The sequence below is a fragment of the Gymnoscopelus microlampas genome, assembly GCF_963454915.1.
Source record: "Gymnoscopelus microlampas genome assembly, chromosome: 8".
Classification (NCBI taxonomy): domain Eukaryota; kingdom Metazoa; phylum Chordata; class Actinopteri; order Myctophiformes; family Myctophidae; genus Gymnoscopelus; species Gymnoscopelus microlampas.
The window spans coordinates 12,538,203-12,564,704 of NC_139945.1; the positions used below are offsets into that span (position 1 = coordinate 12,538,203).

At 40.2% G+C, this 26,502-nt stretch overlaps 1 protein-coding gene across 1 annotated transcript in view; it reads left to right on the forward strand.

Annotated features, from left to right (window-relative positions):
- Positions 1 to 26,502, forward strand: part of pgm2l1 (phosphoglucomutase 2-like 1) — a 31,241-nt gene continuing 4,739 nt past the window's right edge. Inside the window, exons 1-9 of the mRNA XM_084064088.1 lie at positions 1 to 508; positions 13,909 to 14,076; positions 16,134 to 16,240; positions 17,953 to 18,037; positions 21,053 to 21,136; positions 21,515 to 21,711; positions 23,104 to 23,293; positions 24,384 to 24,481; positions 25,584 to 25,764. Of these exons, the coding sequence (XP_083920214.1) occupies positions 410 to 508; positions 13,909 to 14,076; positions 16,134 to 16,240; positions 17,953 to 18,037; positions 21,053 to 21,136; positions 21,515 to 21,711; positions 23,104 to 23,293; positions 24,384 to 24,481; positions 25,584 to 25,764 (1,209 nt within the window). The 5' untranslated portion in view covers positions 1 to 409. The remainder of the gene's footprint in view (positions 509 to 13,908; positions 14,077 to 16,133; positions 16,241 to 17,952; positions 18,038 to 21,052; positions 21,137 to 21,514; positions 21,712 to 23,103; positions 23,294 to 24,383; positions 24,482 to 25,583; positions 25,765 to 26,502) is intronic.

Here is a 26,502-nt window from a genome sequence, read left to right on the forward strand (position 1 = left end):
TCATCTCGTGCATCAGTCCGTCTTAGTGCTACTAGTCAGGAGGCGTTTAACTACTAAACTAACTCAACTAATTCACTAACTAACTCATCAACTTCACAGCTCTCACGTTGAGCTGTGTTTAACCGGATTAAAACAGTGTAAATAGTCATTGTTATTATCATTCTGGTAGGTCTGGTTGTTGTAACGTAGCAGCTGGCTGTGCTTGACACCGTTACCAGGCTCTGCTTATGTAACGGTTATTAATTAGTTAGTAGTGATGTACGGCAGTACTGCATGCAGGGTTAGCACACTGAACTAACCCGTGTAACCAGGTCATTAACCAGCTAACCAGTTAACCCTGCGGTAGGTTATGTGTGTGTAGGTCTGCAGACAGACAGAGAGACAGAGACAGACAGACAGACAGACAGACATGGGGGACCTGAAGAACGGGGACCTGAACGCCAACCACCAGCTGACCGGCGACCAGCAGCTAGACAGGAGCGTCCAGCAGTGGCTCACATGGGACAAGGTGAGCATGATCTACTGCATTGGTTCTCAAAGTGGGGTCCGGGGACCCCCAGGGGTACTTGAGGGGGTTCCAGGGGGTCCCCAGCTAAATGATGGATAGGAACCAAATGGACCCTTATGGGTCTGTAACTCTGAAAGCGTACAAATGGAACCAAATGGACCCTAAAGGGTCCATTTGGTTCCATTTGTACACTCTCAGAGTTACATTAACATTGATTTTACAATATGAATTGGGGTCCTAGAGACATACATGCCATTATGGGGTCTGCAGTCTAATGCATGTCAAACTGGGGGTCATTAAAGTGGTTGAGAATCACTGCTAGAGCCGTAAAAATCTTCTCTTATGGGGGTCCCTGGCATATCTTTTCAAATGGGGGTCCGCGGGCTAATAAGTGTCAATTTGGGGGTCCTTGACATGAAAAAGTTTGAGAAGCACTGATCTACTGTATGCACCATGTAGTGCTATCTGACATGGGACAAAGTGAGGAGACTATGGACCATGTAGTGTTATCTGACATGGGACAAAGTGAGGAGGCTATGGACCACCCTGTGTTATCCGTTATCTGATCAGTGGCTGACGTGGGACATTGGGACAAGGTGAGGATAGTCTATGGACCATGCAGGGTTGTTATCTGCACTGCAGCATCATTGATTGTACTGACTTGGTACTCTGTAAGGTCTGTAACTGTAGTATGTCTGATTCTTTTTAAACCTCTGAAACCCATTTAATACATTTCTATGTTATTTCAACCTGTAGGTCTGCTATTTTTTGAAAATCTTAGAAAAAAAGGTGAAGGTTTTAATGAAATACTGTGATTGTTCTAATGGCTTAGAAAATGTGATTTAAAAAAAAAAACAACCTTTTGAATATAAGAAAAGAACATTGTTACATTTGGAAACCTTTTCATATTTTAATGTCATGCCCAAAATAGCCACACCAGGTTGAAATACTGTAGGTTAATTTCGAGGACCCTCATTATATAACATACATTTTATTGTAATATCTGGGACCCCAATCTAAGAACACAATTTAAATGTGGACATGATTTGGACCCTGCACTCTTCCCTTAACCACTACAAAGCTGTGAACTGATGAGAAATGGATGTGGAACCAATGTATGATAACCAAGTGTAGGTCCCATAATTCCTTTACTGTCTGCAATAATTGGGGTAACTAACAGGTATGAGTTCAGAGAAAAAAATATTCCTACTAATTTTCACTTTGAAAAGAGAAAAGCATGTAAAAGAGCATGGAACAAACTTGCAGCGGAAGTTGTGCAGGCTCCTTCTGTCAACTCCTTTGATTGATTGATTGAGTGATTGAATACTTTAATAACAGTTTGCCAAAAAAAAACATAGACAGAACAGTTCTATACAAGGTCTGCTAAAAGGATTAAAACCCAAGAAAGCACTATGGCTTGTTTCCATCGGGGTCCATGTAAACCATTTGAACCCCAGTATCCATATTCTGGAGGATACTGGGGCCAAAAATAGCAGATCTGCAAGCTCACAACACGTTGTGAGCTTGTATTTTTGCTGAAGAGATTGGGTGTAGACGGAAAAAAGCGGTCCAAGTACAGAGTGAACTCAGGCCCAGTTGACTACGTTTAAGAGGTTTAAGTCATTGAGAACAGATTAGATAAATTCTGGTCAAAAATATTTATTGTATTGTACAATTACAGGGCTGGGTTGTGACTTAATTATAGATTGCACAGATGTGTGTCCGGGTATAGCTCAGTCGGTAGAGCACTCGCCTCTTGACCACAAGGTCATGGATTCGATCCCGGGCACCGCCAACTCGGCGAAGGTAAGCACCACCTTAGCAATCCATCTCCCAGTGGTCGAGCGCAGGGGTCTTCAACAGGGGGTCCGGGACCCCTAGGGGGTCCTCAGAGTTACTACAGGGGGTCCGCCAAATCTTTGTGTGATATGATTTTTTTTTACCTTAACCTTTTGAACCCTAGCATCCCTTTTCTGAGGAGAACTTTTGCCAAAAATAGCCGATCTACAAGCTCACAACGCCTCGCGCCGCGAGGCGTTGTGAGCTTGTAGATCGGCTATTTTTGGCAAAGAGGTATAGGTGTAGAGGGGAAAAAAAGAGCAGACCACCTAAACAAAAAAAGTTGAATCTGAAACACAATTTTATACAATATAAAGGGGGTCCCTGCTTCATCCCTCTCTCAGCTAGGGGGTCCTTGGCCTGAAAATGTTGAAGACCCCTGGTCTAGCGCACTGCCAAACGGGGATAGACTCCGGCGCTCTGACTGATACAGACAATTAGCCTCACCGACCTACTACTACTAATAGATTGCACTCTTGGTAAATCAAGGGATTTTAATTTAATGATGTGGAATTATGCATATTATTTAGGAATGTATTGTATGTATGGTGTGTGTGTGTGTGTGTGTGTGTGTGTGTGTGTGTGTGTGTGTGTGTGTGTGTGTGTGTGTGTGTGTGTGTGTGTGTGTGTGTGTGTGTGTGTGTGTGTGTGTGTGTGTGTGTGTGTGTGTGTGTGTGTGTGGTAAGGGTGGTATGTTTGTGTATTTATTTTTATTCGTGACTAGAACTATTGCAACATTAACATTTTAAATATCTGTATTTTGTTGAGTCTGGTGTAGAGGGTGGCATCCAGTGCCAGACATTTTCAATACACTTCAATACATTGTATAGTCATTACCGTAATTTTCGCACTATAAGCCGCACCTGAATATAAGCCGCACCTGAATATAAGCCGCAGCAGCTAAATTGAATGATTTGTACATATATAAGCCGCACTGGACTATAAGCCGCGGGTGTAAAATCCCTAGATTTAGGAAGTCCCCTAGTGGCCGTTAGCTATAAAAATCCATAGATAAACCGCACCGTTATATAAGCCGCAGGGTCGAAAAATGGGAAAAAAGTCGCGGCTTATAGTCCGAAATGTACTTATCTTCTGTAGTTGTATTCACTTGAACATGTAATGATTAACTATCAATCATTTAGCTGGGGACCCCCTGGCACCCCCTTAAGGACCCCTTGGCGGTCCTCAGACCTCAGGTTGAGGTTGGGTGTGTCCCTCCCAGCTGTTCCCCAGTGAGCTGGCTCTCCTGTCTGTCCCTGCTGGCCTGTGATGGCAGGCTCTCTGTGTAATTAAATCCACACTTGTTGGCTGTCTGCATAGAGATTACGCCTGATTTAACCCATTAAAGGGATATTTCACTTTCAAACATGTTTGGGGTCATTGTAACGTTTACCCTGGCTTTTGTGAGCACCCCAGACAGTTTTTGACTTGTTTGTGAATGGTCCATTCAGACAGTAGACTATACATTAGACACATCATCCATTCAGACAGTAGACTAATACATTAGACACATCATCCATTCAGACAGTAGACTATACATTAGACACATCATCCATTCAGACAGTAGACTATACATTAGAGATCATCCCTTCAGACAGTAGACTATACATTAGACACATCATCCATTCAGACAGTAGACTATACATTAGAGATCATCCCTTCAGACAGTAGACTATACATTAGACACATCATCCATTCAGACAGTAGACTATACATTAGATATCATCCCTTCAGACAGTAGACTATACATTAGACACATCATCCATTCAGACAGTAGAATATACATTAGACACATCATCACTTCAGAGTGGGGTGGGCAACTTTGATGATGGAGAGGGCCACTATATTTACACACTCACTCCACATTGCATATACTGTCGGCCCATTCTATGTCACACAAAAGTTGCAAATATAGCAGATCTGCAATCTCAAAACGTGTCGCAGTCAAGGGGCAAGGCTTGGATATTTACGATGAGGCCAACACGGAAGCTTATGAATGGCCAGAGTGGTGCTGTTTTACCCTGCGCTGACCTGAAGTTTCAGAAAGAATTTATTTTAGCGCAAGTGAATGGGTTTTTGACAAACTTTAGACTAGATTTTCTTACTGTAATAAAAATTGTCATAAATTCTATATGCTTCCAGTCGCTAGTTTAAAGTCTCCTTTCAATCATCATGATATGCGTTTTGCTAAATTATGGTCCCATTTATTCTAAAATTGACGATAAAGTAGGCTATGCTCCAGGAGGGGCGGGATGATTTGATTGACAACCTACACAACCAATAGCATTCATTCCCCGCCCCCGCTCTTGATTGACAAGCTACCCAACCAATAGCATTTTTGGGGGTGTTTTCCGGTTCGCTGGTCACGTGTCTGGTCTCAACCAATAGCGTTTGAGTTCCGGCGTGGCCAACTGTATATATTAACGATGGAGGAATGCATGTTCCTGAACTATCGGCTTCATTTTCGTTCTGTAGAAAGCAGGGGAGTGGCTTTGTCCATTCTTTTTTACAGTCTATGGTCGCAGTGCGACACGTTTTGAGCTTGTAGATCTGCTATTTACGGGGCCAGAGCTCTGCTCTGGACACGTATTGTTATTCGCATTATTCTGTCACTTCTTCTTCTGCCACTTTTCGCAGTTCTGGCTGAACCGTGCAGTCGCTTTTTACGAAACTCGGCCATATGGTAGATGGTCATGAAAAACGATCAAGAAATAATTCTCACACTCATTCGTCAAAAGGTGGCGCTATAGCACTCAATTGAAAAATGCCAACTTTGAACAGGTACAACTCATGCCCTGTTTGACCTACAGCCATGAAACTTGGATACACATATGCGTCTCCTCATGCTGAACAACTTTCACCCTCTGACTTTTGACCTCTGACCTTTAGATCTCCCACCATTTTGAATTATATGAAAAACAGTCATTGGCTCCTAACTTCTGCATTTTTTCACTTATGGAAAATCCGTTGGAAATTTTTGTAGAAAGTGGTCCAAAGTTCAAGTGTGAAACGTTTCGTGCAGATTGCTCAAAAATCCCAGGAGGAGATAGATTTTAACTATTACAGTTTTATGAAAATTATTCATCTGTGCCTAAAACATACATGCAGACTCACATTTCTTTGAAACTTTGCAGAAATGTAGAGGGTCATTCCAAATATCACTGAAACCAATCTTACTCCAATTGGCCAAAAGGGGGCGCTATAGCATTTTTTTTAAAAGGCAGACTTTAAACAGGCATAAGTCATGCCTCGTTTGGCCGAAAGTCGTGAAACTTGCTTACACATGTGCCTTGACTCATGAGGAACAAACGTATCGATTTGACCATTAAGCTCCGCCCTTAGATTTTCCGCAATTTTGAGCAGTTTGAAAAATACTTGTTTTTGCCAGTTCTGGCTTAACCGTGCATACGCTTTTTACGAAACTCGGCCATATGGTAGATGCTCATGAAAAACTACCAAGAAATAATTCTCACACTCATTCGTCAAAGGGTGGCGCTATAGCACTCAATTGAAAGTGCCAACTTTGAACAGGTACAACTCATGCCCTGTTTGACCTACAACCATGAAACTTCGATACACACATGCGTCTCTTAATGCCCGACAACTTTCGTGGTCTGACTTTTGACCTCTGACCTTTAGATCGCCCACCATTTTGAATTATATGAAAAACAGTCATTGGCTCCTAACTTCTGCATTTTTTCACTTATGGAAAATCCGTTGGAAATTTTTGTAGGCAGTGGTCCAAAGTTCATGTGTAAAATGTTTCGTGCAGATTGCTCAAAAATCCCAGGAGGAGATAGATTTTAACTATTACAGTTTTATGAAAATTATTCATCTGTGCCTAAAACATTCATGCAGACTCACATTTCTTTGAAACTTGGCAGAAATGTACAGGGTCATTCCAAATATCACTGAAACCAATCTCACTCCAATTGGCCAAAAGGGGGCGCTATAGCAATTTTTTGAAAAGGCATACTTTAAACAGGCATAAGTCATGCCTCGTTTGGCCGAAAGTCGTGAAACTTGCTTACACATGTGCCTTGACTCATGAGGAACACATCTATCGCTTTGACCAGTAAGCTCCGCCCTTAGATTGTCCGCAATTTTGAGCAGTTTGAAAAACACTTAAACCCAGGATTTTTCAGCTATTTGCGTGAAACTGTATCATCTGTGTGATCTCCTTTTTCACAGTTACTTATCTGTTGGGCCAATGGCGTCTCCCTTAAATGAAGGCCTCACAATCTCAGGGTCGCCAGTTCAAGCCTCACTTGATGCAGACTTAATTTAAGTTGAATTGCAAACAACATGACTGTATCATTGAATACATGTGCAACTGTTAAAGGTAATGATGAAATGCTTCTTGGAGAGAGTATGTTTTTTTAATGTATGACAAACTTCATTGTGAAAATAACCGATCTACAATCTCAAAACTTTTCAGATAGCAACATGTTTCTGAGCTTGTAGATCGGCTGCTTTCACTGGTTCACTTTTATCTTCAACAGATGACCTCAGCCTGGACAAAGCTATAGCCCTATAGGTAGTGTCTCAGCCTGTGAATCCAAAGGTCGAGAGTTTGATTCCTGTCAATGGCAATAGGTTGAGATGTTAATGGGTGAGGTTTTTCACCTAGGATTGCCCCCCTGCGTCCTATATATGACCACCTCAGCTGGGTTGGGCTGAAAAGAATATTCGCCTGTTGGAATCATTTGCTTTGTCTCAATTTCAATCTATTCCCTTTCCATGTCTTATTGTGCTATTATTACGGGGCCAGAGCTCAGCTCTGGACCTGTTTTGTTATTGGCAGTATTCTGTCACTTCTTCTGCCACTTTTCGCAGTTCTGGCTGAACCGTGCAGTCGCTTTTTACGAAACTCGGCCATATGGTAGATGGTCATGAAAAACGATCAAGAAATAATTCTCACAATCTTTCGTCCAAAGGTGGCGCTATAGCACTCAATTGAAAATGGCAACTTTGAACAGGTACAACTCATGCCCTGTTTGACCTAGAGCCATGAAACTTGAATACACATATGCGTCTCCTCATGCTGAACAACTTTCACCCTCTGACTTTTGACCTCTGACCTTTAGATCTCCCACCATTTTGCATTATATGAAAAACAGTCATTGGCTCCTAACTTCTGCATTTTTTCACTTATGGAAAATCCGTTGGAAATTTTTGTATGCAGAGGTCCAAAGTTCAAGTGTTAAACGTTTCGTGCAGATTGCTCAAAAATCCCAGGAGGAGATAGATTTTAACTATTACAGTTTTATGAAAATTATTCATCTGTGCCTAAAACATACATGCAGACTCACATTTCTTTGAAACTTTGCAGAAATGTACAGGGTCATTCCAAATATCACTGAAACCAATCTTACTCCAATTGGCCAAAAGGGGGCGCTATAGCAATTTTTTGAAAAGGCAGACTTTAAACAGGCATAAGTCATGCCTCGTTTGGCCGAAAGTCGTGAAACTTGCTTACACATGTGCCTTGACTCATGAGGAACACATCTATCGCTTTGACCAGTAAGTGCCGCCCTTAGATTGTCCGCAATTTTGAACAGTTTGAAAAACACTTAAACCCAGGATTTTTCAGCTATTTGCGTGAAACTGTATCATCTGTGTGATCTCCTTTTTCACAGTTACTTGTCTGTTGGGCCAATGGTGTCTCCCTTAAATGAATGCCTCACAATCTCAAGGTTGCCAGTTCAAGCCTCACTTGATGCAGACTTAATTTAAGTTGAATTGCAAACAACATGACTGTATCAATGAATACATATGCAAATGGTAAAGATAACCTGAAATGCTTATTTGAGAGTACGTTTTTTCAACGTATGACATACTTCATTCTGAAAATAGCTGATCTACAATCTCACAACTTTTCATGGTTTGTGAGCTTGTAGATCGGCTACTTTCACTAGTTTTGGTTCTGAGGAGATGTACAATTTCTTCATTGGTAAATGGTTTGTGAACGAGTGATCTTAGTGTTAGTGAAACAGGGGCTTGGTTCATAAAAGAAGGCAAGAGTTTATGATCTTCAACAGACAATATCAGCCTGGACAAAGCTATAGCACTATAGGTAGTGTTGCAGCCTATTAGTCTGAAGGTTGAGAGTTCGAATCCTGTTAATGGCAGTAGGTTGAGATGTCCAATCAAACCATTATGTTTCCATCTCTCTCTCTCATCAATCTATAGTTTCCATGTCACTCTCTCTCTCTTCAATCTATTCCGTTTCCATGTCTCTCTCTCTCTCTCTCTATTCACTGGCCCCTTGTATTATCGCTGCTTGCAGCTATATTTACAGGGCCAGAGCTCTGCTCTGGACACGTATTGTTATTCGCATTATTCTGTCACTTCTTCTTCTTCTTCTGCCACTTTTCGCAGTTCTGGCTGAACCGTGCAGTCGCTTTTTACGAAACTCGGCCATATGGTAGATGGTCATGAAAAACAATCAATAAATAATTCTCACAATCTTTCGTCCAAAGGTGGCGCTATAGCACTCAATTGAAAATGCCAACTTTGAACAGGTACAACTCATGCCCTGTTTGACCTACAGCCATGAAACTTGGATACACATATGCGTCTCCTCATGCTGAACAACTTTCACACTCTGACTTTTGACCTCTGACCTTTAGATCTCCCACCATTTTGAATTATATGAAAAACAGTCATTGGCTCCTAACTTCTGCATTTTTTCACTTATGGAAAATCCGTTGGAAATTTTTGTAGAAAGTGGTCCAAAGTTCAAGTGTGAAACGTTTCGTGCAGATTGCTCAAAAATCCCAGGAGGAGATAGATTTTAACTATTACAGTTTTATGAAAATTATTCATCTGTGCCTAAAACATACATGCAGACTCACATTTCTTTGAAACTTTGCAGAAATGTGGAGGGTCATTCCAAATATCACTGAAACCAATCTTACTCCAATTGGCCAAAAGGGGGCGCTATAGCAATTTTTTGAAAAGGCAGACTTTAAACAGGCATAAGTCATGCCTCGTTTGGCCGAAAGTCGTGAAACTTGCTTACACATGTGCCTTGACTCATGAGGAACACACGTATCGATTTGACCATTAAGCTCCGCCCTTAGATTTTCCGCAATTTTGAGCAGTTTGAAAAATACTTGTTTTTGCCAGTTCTGGCTTAACCGTGCATACGCTTTTTACGAAACTCGGCCATATGGTAGATGCTCATGAAAAACTACCAAGAAATAATTCTCACACTCATTCGTCAAAGGGTGGCGCTATAGCACTCAATTGAAAGTGCCAACTTTGAACAGGTACAACTCATGCCCTGTTTGACCTACAACCATGAAACTTCGATACACACATGCGTCTCTTCATGCCCGACAACTTTCGTGGTCTGACTTTTGACCTCTGACCTTTAGATCGCCCACCATTTTGAATTATATGAAAAACAGTCATTGGCTCCTAACTTCTGCATTTTTTCACTTATGGAAAATCCGTTGGAAATTTTTGTAGGCAGTGGTCCAAAGTTCATGTGTAAAATGTTTCGTGCAGATTGCTCAAAAATCCCAGGAGGAGATAGATTTTAACTATTACAGTTTTATGAAAATTATTCATCTGTGCCTAAAACATTCATGCAGACTCACATTTCTTTGAAACTTGGCAGAAATGTACAGGGTCATTCCAAATATCACTGAAACCAATCTCACTCCAATTGGCCAAAAGGGGGCGCTATAGCAATTTTTTGAAAAGGCATACTTTAAACAGGCATAAGTCATGCCTCGTTTGGCCGAAAGTCGTGAAACTTGCTTACACATGTGCCTTGACTCATGAGGAACACATCTATCGCTTTGACCAGTAAGCTCCGCCCTTAGATTGTCCGCAATTTTGAGCAGTTTGAAAAACACTTAAACCCAGGATTTTTCAGCTATTTGCGTGAAACTGTATCATCTGTGTGATCTCCTTTTTCACAGTTACTTATCTGTTGGGCCAATGGCGTCTCCCTTAAATGAAGGCCTCACAATCTCAGGGTCGCCAGTTCAAGCCTCACTTGATGCAGACTTAATTTAAGTTGAATTGCAAACAACATGACTGTATCAATGAATACATGTGCAAATGGTAAAGACAACCTGAAATGCTTATTTGAGAGTACGTTTTTTCAACGTATGACATACTTCATTCTGAAAATAGCTGATCTACAATCTCACAACTTTTCATGGTTTGTGAGCTTGTAGATCGGCTACTTTCACTAGTTTTGGTTCTGAGGAGATGTACAATTTCTTCATTGGTAAATGGTTTGTGAACGAGTGATCTTAGTGTTAGTGAAACAGGGGCTTGGTTCATGAAAGAAGGCAAGAGTTTATGATCTTCAACAGACAATATCAGCCTGGACAAAGCTATAGCACTATAGGTAGTGTTGCAGCCTATTAGTCTGAAGGTTGAGAGTTCGAATCCTGTTAATGGCAGTAGGTTGAGATGTCCAATCAAACCATTATGTTTCCATCTCTCTCTCTCATCAATCTATTGTTTCCATGTCACTCTCTTCAATCTATTCCGTTTCCATGTCTCTCTCTCTCTCTATTCACTGGCCCCGTATTATCGCTGCTTGCAGCTATATTTTTTAATTGGAATTCTGATTTTATTTTTGGTATTTTTGAATTGGAATCCTGAAAAGTAACATTTTCATTTAATTTCAAATGCATTTAGTTATACTTATTTAACTTTATGAACTTAAATACAAATACATTGGACATAAAAAAAGACAATAGAATTTAAATACTTTAATACTAGTCATTAAGCTACTAACTCCAATTTTAGCCATCCCCCCACCCTTCCTTCCTATCACTTATCCACCTAAAGCTCTTTATTGATGAGACACCATCATACTCATTTTAGGGTTGACCCCACCTGGTTCCGGTGGGGTGGGTGGGTGAATAATAAAAACAGCTAGGTGTGCTGTGGAGACCACTTCACTGCCGCTTACCACCGCGTCTCAGTGACGTCATTTTGTAGTAATCCACGGGTGGGTGGATTACTAGAATTGTGGCATGTAGAGGTCTTAACTAGTGTCTTGCTCAGGGACACTTTAGATACGTATTACTGGGCGGGCCAGGAGGCGAACCGGTGACCTTCTGATTACTAGGTGGCCTCTCTCTACACATTAAGCTAATATCCATTCAGACAGTAGACTACATTAGACACAACATCCGTTCAGACAGTATACTATACATTAGACACATCATCCATTCAGACAGTAGACTATACATTAGAGATCATCCCTTCAGACAGTAGACTACATTAGACACATCATCCATTCAGACAGTAGACTATACATTAGATATCATCCCTTCAGACAGTAGACTACATTAGACACATCATCCATTCAGACAGTAGACTATACATTAGACACATCATCCATTCAGACAGTAGACTATACATTAGACACATCATCCATTCAGACAGTAGAATATACATTAGACACATCATCACTTCAGAGTGGGGTGGGCAACTTTGATGATGGAGAGGGCCACTATATTTACACACTCACTCCACATTGCATATACTGTCGGGCCATTCTATGTCACACAAAAGTTGCAAAAATAGCAGATCTACAATCTCAAAACGTGTCGCAGTGCGACACGTTTTGAGCTTGTAGATCTGCTATTTTTTAATTGGAATTCTGATTTATTTTTGCTATTTTTGAATTGGAATCCTGAAAAGTAACATTTTCATTTAATTTCAAATGCATTTAGTTATACTTATTTAACTTTATGAACTTAAATACAAATACATTGGACATAAAAAAAGACAATAGAATTTAAATACTTTAATACTAGTCATTAAGCTACTAATATAGACTGAAGTAATTAAAGCGGGTCATGTTTGCAATTGTAACAGCTGAAATCAATAATATATCAGTAATCCGATATTAACCTGTGGGCTGCATTAAGTGAAGGTGGGGGCCGCATGTGGCCCCCGGGCCGCCAGTTGCCCATGTATGCTTCAGACAGTAGAATATACATGAGAACCAACATTAATTTAAATAATTGTAGGTAACTATTGAAGAAATTATGGTTAGAGTGTCCACCCTCTTAGACTGGGAGGTGGGAGTCATGCCAAAGACTATAAAAATGGCACCCATAAATGCCTCCCTGCTTGGCATTGGGTACAAATGGGGGTAAGTCACTGTGACATACTAGCGTAGTGTCACGTCCACTGGGTGTACTTGTACATCAAGATGCCTCACGCTAGTATGGATATGCCTATGGGCCACATGGCTTGGGAACCCCAAGGCTATTTACTTATTATATTGAAGAGAGTGGTCTATCCAAGAGGAGACTGACTATCTGACATGCTGCCCGATGGCAGCAAATTACTTAGCAGGTCGCTCAAATGTCATGTGTGTCTGACCTCCACTCTAAATGTCACCTCATCTCCTTTAACACACACTATACCAGCTGTTTTACAATAATATTCGTAAGAAACTTCATTTATAGAACCTTTCATACTGTAAGTATAACATAGTCAGTGCTGTACGATTATATTTAGTCTGTTGAGTTAAAAAAAAAGAATACAGTGGTAGCCTATGCATAAATAGAGAAGCTGACTTACTTCTACAGCATTTTTTTAATTTCCAAATCTAAGTCTATAAATATATTTATGATAAAGCATTGCTTTGGAGCAATGCACTGTGGAACTTGGAAGGCGGAAGGAATGATAAAGTGGTCAGACCTCTAAAGGGAGGCCTGGCCAACAGGTGGATCAGGTGTCCCAGGCTGCCACTGGAGGAGGAGAGGTGACTGGACCAGTGCATGACTGGTATCCAGGATCAAACGCCTGCAGCATCATGGTCACAGATATCCAGACACACAGCGATGCCCACATGCCAGATGCAGGCTAAATAACGTTTATCAAAGACAAATTTGTATTTCACGGGTGTGTTAGCGTGTCTGAGGCCTTTTTTTTCTTTTTTCTGACTTGGTCATTCATAAATGTTTGTGTAACTGTTGTGCATGTAAATACTGGGCAATAAAGTATTCTTATCTGTTCTGGAACAGCATACACCAAGACCTATGGCAATGTTGCGGTGAATTCTTAATTGACCCATCAACAAAAAACATCCCATTGATTGATAATTGTTCCTAGATAATCTCTCACGATTCACCAAAACACAATGAAAATCTGCCCTCCGCTACATGCAGAACGGCTGGTTTCCTTTTCATGACTGCAGATCTTTGCATAGATTTTTGTTTATTTGTATTTTTATATAGACACTCTCACCCAGAGAGACTTATGTCTGACTTACTGTATACTTAGTTGCACAACGTGGCATGCACTGAAAAGGGCTGATTTATAAGCTCACAACGTGTCGCACCACGACATGTTGTGAGCTTGTAGATCAGCTATTTTCAGTGCAATGTCCAGACAGTCCGGGGACCACCAGACGTCCAAAAAGGCCCTTACGGGTCTATAACTCTTGAGAGTGTACAGATAGAACCAAATATACCCATGAATGAATGCATATCAAACTGGGGGTCCTTGAAATTAAAACGGTTGAGAACAAATGCTCTAACAAACCTCTGTCTGTGTGTCATCCTCAGAACCCGCTGACCCGAGGTCAGGTGGAGGTGCTGGTGGAGCAGGGCGGGTGGGAGGAGCTGAGGAAGAGGATGGCGTCCAGGCTCAGCTTCGGTACGGCAGGACTCCGTGCTGCCATGGGAGCTGGCTTCTCCCGCATCAACGACCTCACTATCATACAGTCCGCACAGGTCAGTACAATGCTACTACATTATAATAGCTGCAGTCACTAACTATCATGTAAGACAAGTCAACATTTATTATTGTCCAATATCACAAAACATAGCATCCCAAAGGGCTATACTACATAAAAATAAAGCAATAATGAAACAACGTGGTGCAATGAATATACTACATACATACACGTGGGTACAAATCACACACACACACACACACACACACACACACACACACACACACACACACACACACACACACACACACACACACACACACACACACACACACACACACACACACACACACACACACACACACACACACAAACCAGGTAGTCAGTTGAAGATAACTGACAATTAACTGGATGGCTGTAATTTAGTGCTTGGTTCAGACTAGATGATGCTAAAAGGTGTGTTTTCAGTTTACTCTTGTCTTGAATAACCTGTGTGAGCACCAAAGGTTTTACTATCGAGCTAGTATTTAACTCAAATCTTTGCTTCTGGGGGTCCCTGGAACGAAATATTTTGAGATGGGGGTCTGCGGCCAAATACATATCATTTTGGGTGGTCCTTGACATGAAAAAGTTTGAGAATATAGCAACATTATTTTTTTTTAGGATATAGAACACATTAAATGTCCTCTAAATTGTAACAGTTTTTCTTCTGGGGATTCTACACATTTTGTACAATCCTCAGAAGAAAATATTTGAGTAAAAGATGTTTGCTTTAAAACACATATTCAAAGATTTGCAAAAAATATCCACGAAAAAATAGCAGATCTACAAGCTCATTGCCGTGCTATGAGCTTGTATATCTGCTATTGAATTTGAATAGCCAAATAAATCTTAAAATGACACAGATGCGCTCCCGGTCTTAATGGATTAAATGTCTCAATGGAAGAGCAGGGAGACCACTACACCTCCAAGCACTGCAGTTGTGTTAGTTGTACTGTATTAAAGGGTTAGTTCAGATTTTTTGAGTATTTTCTGTAGGAAATACTTACCATTAATGTAGTGGTTGCAAAGGTATTAATTGATTGCCCGAGTCCAGTGGTCAGAGTTATGGTCCATTTCTGATAAATATGAAGTAGTTCCGGTAGATTAGTAGATTTGGTGGGGGCCGCTCATTAAAAATAAATGAATTAAAAAAACTAGCGTCATTTGTATTGTTGACCTATTTCTACCATATAGAGCAAGTTTCGTTCAATTTCGACCCCTCTGTCACATGGTACTAATGTTTGTGTCCAGAATCACTGCGCTGCGGCAGCCTACTCACGCAGAAAATATATGACACAAAAAATAGTATAATCTACTAATCTACCGGAACTACTTCATATTTATCAGAAACGGACCATAACTCAGACCACGGGACTCAGGCAATCAATTAATACCTTTGCAACCACTACATTAATGGTAAGTATTTCCTACAGAAAATACTCAAAAAATCTGAACTAACCCTTTAACACAGATTTTAAGTTCTTTACCAATCTAGACAACCCTTTCCCAAACAGTGGGTTGAGTAAATATGCCTTTTCTTTTTTTACTACATTTAAAAAAAGTATTATTATTATTATTATTATTATTACCCTTACCCTTATTATTATTATTATTATTACCCTTATTATTATCTTGTATTGTTGTGTTAGTACAGTCTCCGTGGAACATGTCCCACCAACATGTCGCTGCTTGTACCTGTATGAGTAAGTGACACATAAACCCTTCTTGATTGTTGATAGTCTAACCAGAAAACAACAATTAACACAACCTAATATCCTAGACTAACTACCCTACTCTTACCTTTCCTAAACAGACAATTATCTAACATGGAAATACAAATAAGGAATACTTACAAAATATACTTAGCGTGGCCCTCGTTCTCCAACTAATGCACCTTTAGATTCAATGATCACTGGACAGTTTTAAAAAGTCACAAAATGTCTGTCTGTCTCTGCGTCTTGTCAGATCTTATCATCTAGTTGCTCCTGTCAGATCTTATCGTCTTCCAGATATTATAGACTAGTTGTGTCGTTCAGACCTTATCCTATCGTCTAGTTGTGTCTGTGTCTTCAGGGGATCTACAGATACCTGTCCAAGTATTTCCCAGACTTGTCCAGCAGAGGAGTGGTTGTGGGATACGACACCAGAGGACAGGAGCAGAGTGGCTGTACCAGCCTCAGGTACCTACAGTACAAACAATAATCATTTAGTAAAATGGTTAATTAAACATTCAATGGTGTCTACCTCAGAGTCTAGAACTGAATTCCAATATTCAAATTTCTGTTTCCTCGCTTCCTCCGTCATTTGTCCTCCAGCACGGCGGCGTTACGGTGAAATTGGTGACCTGCCGAAATATGTGACAATCGTGTAGACATCACACAACGTCAGTTTTCGTAAATCATTGCGGTTTGTTTATTAGCAGAGTCCAACCTAGCAGTATTTAGGCCACGTATTTAAAAACCTCCATGTAAGTTATGTGAAGTCCACAAGATGGTCATATATTTCGGTCATTTAGGTCACCAATTTCACCGTAACACCGCCATGCTGGAGGACAGATGACGGAGGAAGCGAGGAGGCAAACATTTGAGTGTTGTAATTCAGCTTAGGGGTTTGAATCCACGCGGGAATCCATATTCGGCTTTGTTGAGCGTCTATACGAACACTATTGGCCCGTGTTTCGGGGGAGGGAAGCCGATGCAGGGAGGGGGGATATTTGTCACTACTCGTACTCCTACGGGCTGGAGCGGCACCTGTCAGCAGGGAGTGTTGGGCGGGATGAGTAGGACGGAGGTGCTTCGTCCTCCCAGTGGGGGCTCCTTACTGGTAGGTGAGCTAGTAGGATGCAACAGCAGTGACAACACACAGAAATGTGTGTGGGGAGGAATGAATTGGCATAACGACAATTAATATACTATGATGTGTAGTAAACATTGTTTACATGCACCAATACATAAATAGAATACAGCCGTATCTGTAATGACTAGTGGTGTTTGTTGAATGCACTTATTGTTAGTCGCTTTGGATAAAAGCGTCTGCTAAATGACTGTAATGTAATGTAATGTAATGTTTATTAGAGGTATCACGATGCTCCAAATCTACCATTCAATTTATTAGATTTTCTATAAAAATAAATGTAAATCAATCACACTTAAACATTTTTTTTATATATATATTGACAATTGTAGTCCATGTGCCTTTTGCAGGTTAGGAACCTCAAGCTGTTGTAAAGTACCTTCTGCCATGTAGTGGCTCTTCTATTACATAACGGCACTATTCACATCAAACAACAGGTGCTGTTCAAACTGTTGATGACAATTTGATTTTCGATTTTTACGGTGATGGATTTGATTTAATTTTGATTGATGACAGATTTTTTCCCGATTTCAATACATTTCAATTGTTGTGACACCCCTAAATGTATGGATTTTGAATAAATGAAAGGGTTAATTAATTCCACAAGCATGATGAGTACATTGGGGATTAATTGCTTCTTTTTGAATTCTCAAGGATTAAGGATGTCATTTTGATTCCATAGAATCATAGCATATCTGCTATGGAAGCATGTCGCGCAGAGAAAATAGCCGAGCTACAAGTGGAATAGGCTATTTTCGGTTATTATTTTAAGATTAGAGCATTTGAAGTGGTCAAACTAGCAATATGTTCAGAAGCATCTACCAAAAAATGCTCCTTTCACACTTGGCCATACAAACATTTTCAGGCGTGAGATTTTATTTTGCTTTAATCCATGCATTTTGAATGAATTAAATGGTTAATTCCACAAGCAATGAGTACATTGGGGGATTAATTGTTTCTTTGTCAATGTTAGCGTTATTAGAATTCTACGTAGAAACCAGTGCGCTCATCTAACGGTGCAGTTGTGTTTGTTGTTCAGACTGGCCAGACTGACTGCTGCTGTGATGCTCAGTAAAGACATTCCTGTCTACCTGTTCTCCAAATACGTCCCCACGCCCTTTGTGGTGAGTAAGAACCCATCAAAACACACACAAACATCTGTGCATGTATGCTTGTGTAGTGGCTTGTGTATGTGTGTTCGGGGGTGATTCATGTAAAAATCGCGATTCTTGTTATCAACTAAGGGACCAGTCGAAATTTACAGAAGGGGGTCCCTGGAGGAAAATAGGGGAGGGTCATGCCTTTCTAATTTTAGTACAAGGGAGGGTCAGCTAATTTTACTTTGAATGAAAGGGAGGGTCATGCAATTTTTAATTGATAAAATAGTCCGTTTTTGATATACATTTTTAGTACAGCAGAACAGTGGTCAATGACCCCTCTCTATTTCAAATGATACAAAGGATTCAAATCCAGTAACACCTTGGTCTATTTAGAATCAATGACGGTCGTTAACAAGCCATCAACGCACAGCACGTGTGAACGACCCAGTCAAATCTATTCAGCGTCTTAACGATGGTGGTTGAACAATTAAGCAACACTTCAACAGGTGTTAGGCATATTAGAGAGATGCTTTATCCCAATTTCCAACACAGAGATATCCTCTTTTAAGTGTGTTACAATGACCAATTTATAACTGGATATTCATAATCATTTGAAGTAATTCTGTGCATGTGATTAATTTGGATCTATATGGACAGTTGTGCATAGATGCCAGCCTAGCTCCACAAGTAAAACCAGAATCATCAGGCCATAATTGATAGCCTAATTGTTAAGACTTAGACAGGGGCCATTTTCGAATTGCACAAGTACAAGCAAGCACATGCGATTGATATGGGCACATTTATACTAATGATGACTCAACCAGGTAAACCGGTACAGTTTCCCTTGAAATTCTAACTCCCATTTCTGTGGAAGTATTTAAAGGAGGTTTTAGTACATCAAGGTAAATACTGGCTATTATTTGATGTATGATGACGCATCAATGTTGTCAGTTATTTGGAAGTCGGGTGTCTGACTCGGAGTCGGATGTCCGACTTTCAAGTAACTGACAACATTGATGCGTCATCATACATCAAATAAAAGCCTGTATTTACCTTGATGTACTAAAACCTCCCTTAAATACACACTATGCTGTGTGCGTGTGTAAAACTGTCATCCTTGAGTTGAATATAAATGCACCATTTACCATTTACCAAATTTTCACTTTCCTACATTACTAAATGCATGGTCAGGGACCACATGCAATACCTCCACGGACCACCAGTTGAAAGTCCGTAAATACACAATATTTTCGAGCTGCGTTCGCTTCCAGCGTTCGCGCGTCTTACTTGTGTAGGCAACAGTGTAGTCACCGTAGTTAATAATTATGGGATTCAATGGGTAAGTTTAGAACACTGTCCATTCTGCTACCACTACAGACACTACACTGTGCATTTAGCAAGACTGACTACAGTAATGTTCTAATCAATGTGGAAAGCAAAACATCGGACATATTATCAGTTTTAAATGTCATGTTGTTGTATTTGATGGGGAGGGTTAGGGGTGTCAAGATAACACTAATTTCACGATACATACATGATGTTGGGCATATGATATCGATATGATACATTATTAATGTTCTTTTCTCATGTATCATCAACATTGGCCATCTTTAGTTTAAAATAACAATTATAAAGCTCTTAAAAAAACAATTACAAAGTGCTTTGTACACACAAATAAATACATTTGTGCAAGCTTAAGGGAGAAGTGAAGTTCTCACTAAGTATAAACCCATTGTTTCAGAGGACAGATAGACACTAATATAACAAATATAATATAATATAACACTGCATAACTATAAATTCCACAAACCTCATATTTTTGTCATCTGGACTTTACGAACCAAGTGCAGCCTAGTTATTTCCAACAGCTAAAGCAACATCTGAGAGTGCAGACTGGCATAGCTGCTTTGTGTCACATTAACAAGCGTCAACGAGCATCAGCTGACACACAACACCTCACCTCCCCTCTGCAGTGCTTTAAAACTGAAAGTGACTGGAGTCTGTTTCATTTCTCTCCAAAATATCTTGAATATGATGGAAGACATGATTAATAATTACTGTGATTATGATAAGCTTTACATTTCGTATCATACACCATACAGTAAGAACTCCTATAAATTTCACCGGCAAACAAAATAAAGAAAATAAAAATAATTAAAAAAATATTACGATACAGTATGACATCTTGACAATACCTATCGTCACATTTTAATACCACGATAGGCTATATCATGGGACAATATATCATGACACTCCTATAGGCGGGGAGGGTTAATCTTTTTTTTGTAATCACTTGGGGAGGGTCATTGATTTTTTTTTAGTCAAAGGGAGGGTCATGGCATTTTAGATCAGGGCACACACATTTTCTCCAGGGGTACCCTTCTTTAAAAATCGACCTGTCCCTAATCAAAATCGATTCACTATTTCCAAAAATCGATGGTGAAAGTTACAGGAGTTCTTACTCTATGGTGTGTGTGTGTGCGATATGAAATGTTACCATAATCACAGTAAACATTGTCATGTCTTAATATAATTATATTCAAGGACTTTAACGGAAAAAATTAAACCAACTCCAGTCACTTTCAGTTCAGCACAGCAGAGGGGAGGTCCAGCTGACGCTCTTTGGCGCTTGTTACTGTTACTTGCATCAAGGCAATTATATTGTGTTTCTGCATTAGATAGAACTACACCTAATCTAAGATACCATCAAAGACGAGATTTTTTACAAGCGACCCCCTCTGGTATTATATTATGTTTTGTTTAGGCTGTTGGAAATAACTACTAAGTCCAGATGAAAACAATATGACTGTTGTGAATTAAAATAGATCAAACCAAATGGGAATCATTTTTATATGAGAATCTGTTTTTAATGAAATCGTGACCCAAGAATCGGAATTGCGTCGAATCGTGTGATAGCAGAAGATTCACAGCCCTAATGTGTGTATGGTACATGTGCTTCCTGCCTGTCTGTGCAATCATGTACGTAGTAAGTTTGTGTGCTTGCGTGCAAAACATCACATGTCTGTTTGTGTTTTCCAGCCATACGCTGTCAAGAAGTTTGGTGCAGCTGCAGGTATCATGGTTACAGCATCACACAACCGCAAAGAGGACAACGGGTTCAAGGTAAGACCGGGGAAAGCATCTGTGTCATTTTTTTATTTCTTTGGCCGTTAAAGAAATAGCAGATCTACAAGCTCATAGCGTGGCACCAAGTGCCGCGCTATGAGTTTGTAGATGTGCTATTTATGAAAAATCTTGAACATTTGTGCAAATCTTATATACATTATATACATATATTTTTTTTAAAAAGTGAACATTTGTAACTCAAATCTTATTGCTTCTGGCCATTCTACAAATGTCTTGAAAAAAACGTATGTCGCTTAATATATATGTGTGCTCATGACAAGGATCTCCCAAAATGATATGTATTTGGCCGCGCACCCCCATCTGTGAGAACACGTTCGTTACACACTACCCATAATGCCTTGGTTCCCCGTGCAGGTGTACTGGTGTAACGGTGCTCAGATCTCCAGCCCTCATGACAAGGAGATCCTGAGGTGCATCGAGGAGAGCCTGGAGCCGTGGAGTGACTCCTGCTGGAAGGAGGAGCTGGCTGACACCTCCTCCCTGAGCAGAGACCCCCTGGAGGAGGTCACCAGCTCCTACATGGAGGACCTGAAGACGCTCTGCTTTCACAGGTTCACCAGCACTTCATTTTAGGGATGGGTCAGAATAATCGAATATTCAATTTTTTTTAGGATATTTTTTTAGGATATATATATATATATATATTTAATATATATATTATTTTTGTATTATTTTTGCAAAGGCTATATTGTCATCCAAACCCTGCCCATAGTAACTACATTTTAGTGTGGGTATGGGTGTAATATTTATTTATTCTCTAATTTGCGTTTACAGGAATTAATTAAAATCAGTGATTGCACCAAGATAGAGCAGCATTGTGTATTCATTAATCAGTCAATCAATCGATACGATGCGAGAGTGCAGACTAGCCGACACCAACTCCTGAATCGCTGCCCTCCCCACCCTCCTGTCAAGAATGAGGGTCTCAAGCTCTGCGTGTTGTTAGCTCAAGACCCTGATGCTAGACAGGAGGGTGTGGAGGGCAGCGATTCAGGAGTCCCGAGTTGGTGTCAGTCAGTCAGTCAATCAATCAATTCAATCAATCAATTTAATCCATTCAGGCCGGGAAAGCTTGTAGATCTGCTATTTTTTTTTATCGTGAAAATTGTCACAAATCTTTGAATATATATATATTTTTTAAAGCGAAAATGTTTAACTCTATTATTTGTTTCTGGGGGTCCCTGGAACAAAATATTTTGAGTTGGGGGTCCGCGGCCAAATACATATAATTTTGGGGGTCCTTGACATGAAAAAGATGGAGCACCACTGATATAGCAACATACTGTTAGGATTTAGAAAACATTTTTAGATATGTATTTGGCCCCCATCTCAGAATATTTTGTTGCAGGGACCCCCAGAAGCAAATATTTGAGTTACAGATGTTCGCTTTAAAATATATATATATTCAAAGATTTGCACAGATTTTCAAGATTTTCAAAAATAGCAGATCTACAAGCTCATAGCGCTCAAGCTCGATCTGCTATTTTTGAATAGCCAAAAGAAATCTAAAATGACACAGATGCGTTCCTGGATTGAATGGGTTAAAGGAACACTTCACCCATTTTCCACCTTATCTTCATATAACTGCTGGTCCTCACTGATGCTCATTGTTACCATTTCTCACTCTGCATCTGAGAGGTGGGATGTGGACAGTTCAGAAACCCGCCTATCAGTGACATGATCGATGGGGATTCCTAGCTAATGGAAACTACAGCCTTTCTCGTCCTGGGAAAGTTAGCATGCTGAAATAGTCAATCGATGAAAAATTCACGTTTGAATTGAACTGTCCACAGCCCAGCTCAAAGCGAGTAGACAGAAATGGTGCCAAAAAATATTCTTCCCGGGTTCAAAACTGTTTTTCAATACATATGACCATATATAGCGTTTGGCCAATATTATATAATTTGAAACATGAGTATGTATATCTTGTTTGTGTCATACAGCGACCTGAACAGCAAATCTCCTCTGAGATTCGTCCATTCGTCTTTCCATGGTGTCGGACACCCGTACGTTCAGCAGGCGTTCGGTGTGTTTGGATTTCCTCCTCCCATCGCTGTGCCTGAACAAAGAGACCCAGACCCCCACTTCTCTTCTGTCAGCTGTCCCAACCCAGAGGAAGGAGAGTCTGTTCTGGTAACTACTACTAGTACTACTACTACTAGTACTACTACTAGTACTACTACTACTCACCTCTTCTCCATTGCTTTTAGCTCAGTTTGATCATTGAATGCATTTTAACTTTTGTGTTTAATTTGTATAGATTTGTATGTTCTTTTAATCATGCTGTATTTGTATGAGGTGTTGCTTTTTATGTTTACTACTACTTCTGTTTAATTTATTCACCATGGGGAGGTTCAGCGAGAACAAATTCGCTTTTTCTTCAGCGCCTTGCTTCACACACACACACACACACACACACACACACACACACACACACACACACACACACACACACACACACACACACACACACACACACACACACACACACACACACACACACACACACACACACACACACACACACACACACACACACACACACACACAAGGACACTGCGTGTTGAGGGAGGGATAAGTGGTGGGGCCATTCACTTCCCCACCCAGATGTTTTTCTGCCTGTCCGGGTAATATAACCGGGAACCTTTCAGTTACAAACTCACTCCTCTAACCTTCAATATCACTTATGATTACTAAATTCCTCTAGTGTGCACCAAGGCTGAAGGCCCTGACACACAGACAGCGTCAAAGGCTTGTGTCAAGAAATGCACCCATTGTTTTAATGGCTGTAGTCACGTTGCAGGTGTAAAGTGTTGACGCGTCTTTCAGAGCAAGTTAGTGTGCATGGCAATACTGCTGATCCCATATCAGTGTGTCTGTATTGACAGGTAGGTGTTTACATTATGAAAGTGTGTATGACAGTTATACTGCTGATTCTAGATCAGTTTGTCTGTATTGACAGGTAGGTGTTTACATTATGAAAGTGTGTATGACAGTTATACTGCTGATTCTAGATCAGTTTGTCTGTATTGAAAGGTAGGTGTCTACATTATGAAAGTGTGTATGACAGTTATACTGCTGATTCTAGATCAGTTTGTCTGTATTGAAAGGTAGGTGTTTACATTATGAAAGTGTGTATGACAGTTATACTGCTGATTCTAGATCAGTTTGTCTGTATTGATAGGTTAGTGTTTACGTCATGACGTTGTATCGTGTTTTTCAGGAACTCTCTCTTCGGCTGGCAGAGAAAGAGAAAGCCAGGGTCGTCTTGGCAACAGATCCCGATGCGGACCGCCTGGCTGTCGCTGAACAATCAAACGGGTAACAGCTGTCATTGCTCAAAGGCACAACGGTCCTCTGTAGCTCAGAGGACCCCAACTCTCCCTGGGGTTAGGTGTTCCATTCCCTGTGGAGCTCAGTGCGTAGTGCAAGGCACTAACTGAGCCAGGGTTCACGTCACAAAGTGTTTTATACAGCAGTGGTTTGCAAACATTTTGTTCCCAAGGTACACCAATCTACAAGCCCACAACACGCTGTGATGCATCGTGATCTTGTACTGTAGATCATTTTTTTTTGTGCTATTTTTGAAACATTTTGAGCGTAATGTACAAATTGACATCCCCAAAATATGGACGCCAGGTATAGTCTTTTAGGGTAAAGATAAGAATATTGCTCTGTATTTGGAAATGACTGCACAAACTACTGATATAGTTAAGAATAATTCATAACATGTTGCATAGTTGTATATATTGCAATACTAATGTGTGGTTGTCACAAAATCCCACTGTCAACAGAGACAAATTGGACAGATAATCTTAAACTAAACAAAAGAGTTCAACAAATTAGTTCATTGTGTAAGTTCTCAAGACACCATCAAATAAATATAAAATATTAGTTATAACTCTATTACACTGACAGTAGAGCATTTACAGAATCTGTTCTGTACACAGCGTATTTCACGTACTACTCATGTTCAGATGTAACAGTATGTAACAGGATATAATTGATTGTACTGATGCATTAAGGGTGTGTTCGGAAATACGATCTGAGATTGCTCTGAGAATCCCAAGTTCAGAGAGTGCTCTGGTTTTGAAGTCAGCACTATCATATCAGTTCACTTACAAATGATCAGTGTAGATATACTATTTTCACCTTTTTAAAATTCATTCAAACTAATGTTAATTCATCCCATATATAAACATGATTGCAACCTGTTATGTTACACGTGGATGCATGTTGAATACTCTTCCTTGTCCATTGCAACCCAGCGACATCATCATTTTACATATTGTGTTGTTTTTTTTAGCAATCAGCACTAGTGTCACTTCAAACTGTTTTACAAATCGCACATTAGCACTTGGTCATACAAACATTTTTCAGTCGTGAGATTCTATTTTTGCTTTAATCAATGTTTGTGTTTTAGGTGTGTTTGGAAGGTGTTTACCGGTAACGAGTTAGCGGCTCTACTGGGCTGGTGGATGCTGTTCAACTGGAAGGAGAGACACCCAGACCCCAGTGACACCCAGGACGTCTACATGATGGCCACCACCGTCTCCTCCAAAATACTGCAGGCCTTCGCTCGCATAGAGGGCTTCCACTTCGAGGTACCTTGGATGATGAGATGGTGTACGACAGAGTAGAGTTAGTATGGAACAATGTAGAGTTGTTGTTTCTAGAGCCTGACCGATAAGATGCCTTTATTGATCCCGCGGCGCCAGAGACGGCACAGCAGTAAAGGTTACAGATATAGGGCATAGAAGTTACAGTAGGTACAGAAGATTAACATCACAATGCCAACATGTTTCGACCTGAAGCGGTCTTCATTTAGCCCTGATGAAGAAACATGTTGGGGTTGTATTAAATAAAGGCTGTTCCCTCTTTTAACCTCGAGTGCCTGGATCTCCCATTCTTTTTTTTATACAACTGTAGATTTATTCGGACTCTATCTACAATAGAGTAGATTAGAGTAGCATAGTGAGTAGCATAGTGTAGAGTCATAGTGTAGAGTCTATTGTCTATGAATTGAATACCAAGGCCCTCATTGGAAACAAGTCCGCACGGACCTGTTAGACAAAGTATTTTAAATGTAAATGTGTTGTTTTACATTTTTTGCCTAATAAAAAATTCAATCAATCAATCAAAGAGAGGAATACATTAGACATTTATAGGAACAAAACAGAGGCTTGACAACATGTTGAATGCCGAAATATTATATTTAAAAGTGTGAACATTTTTATCTGCAAATTTGGCAACTTGAGATGCGTGACAACATCGCCAACAAGCTCAAATGAAACACACACTTTGTTCCATGCACCATACTGTACAATGCACTTATAATTCAA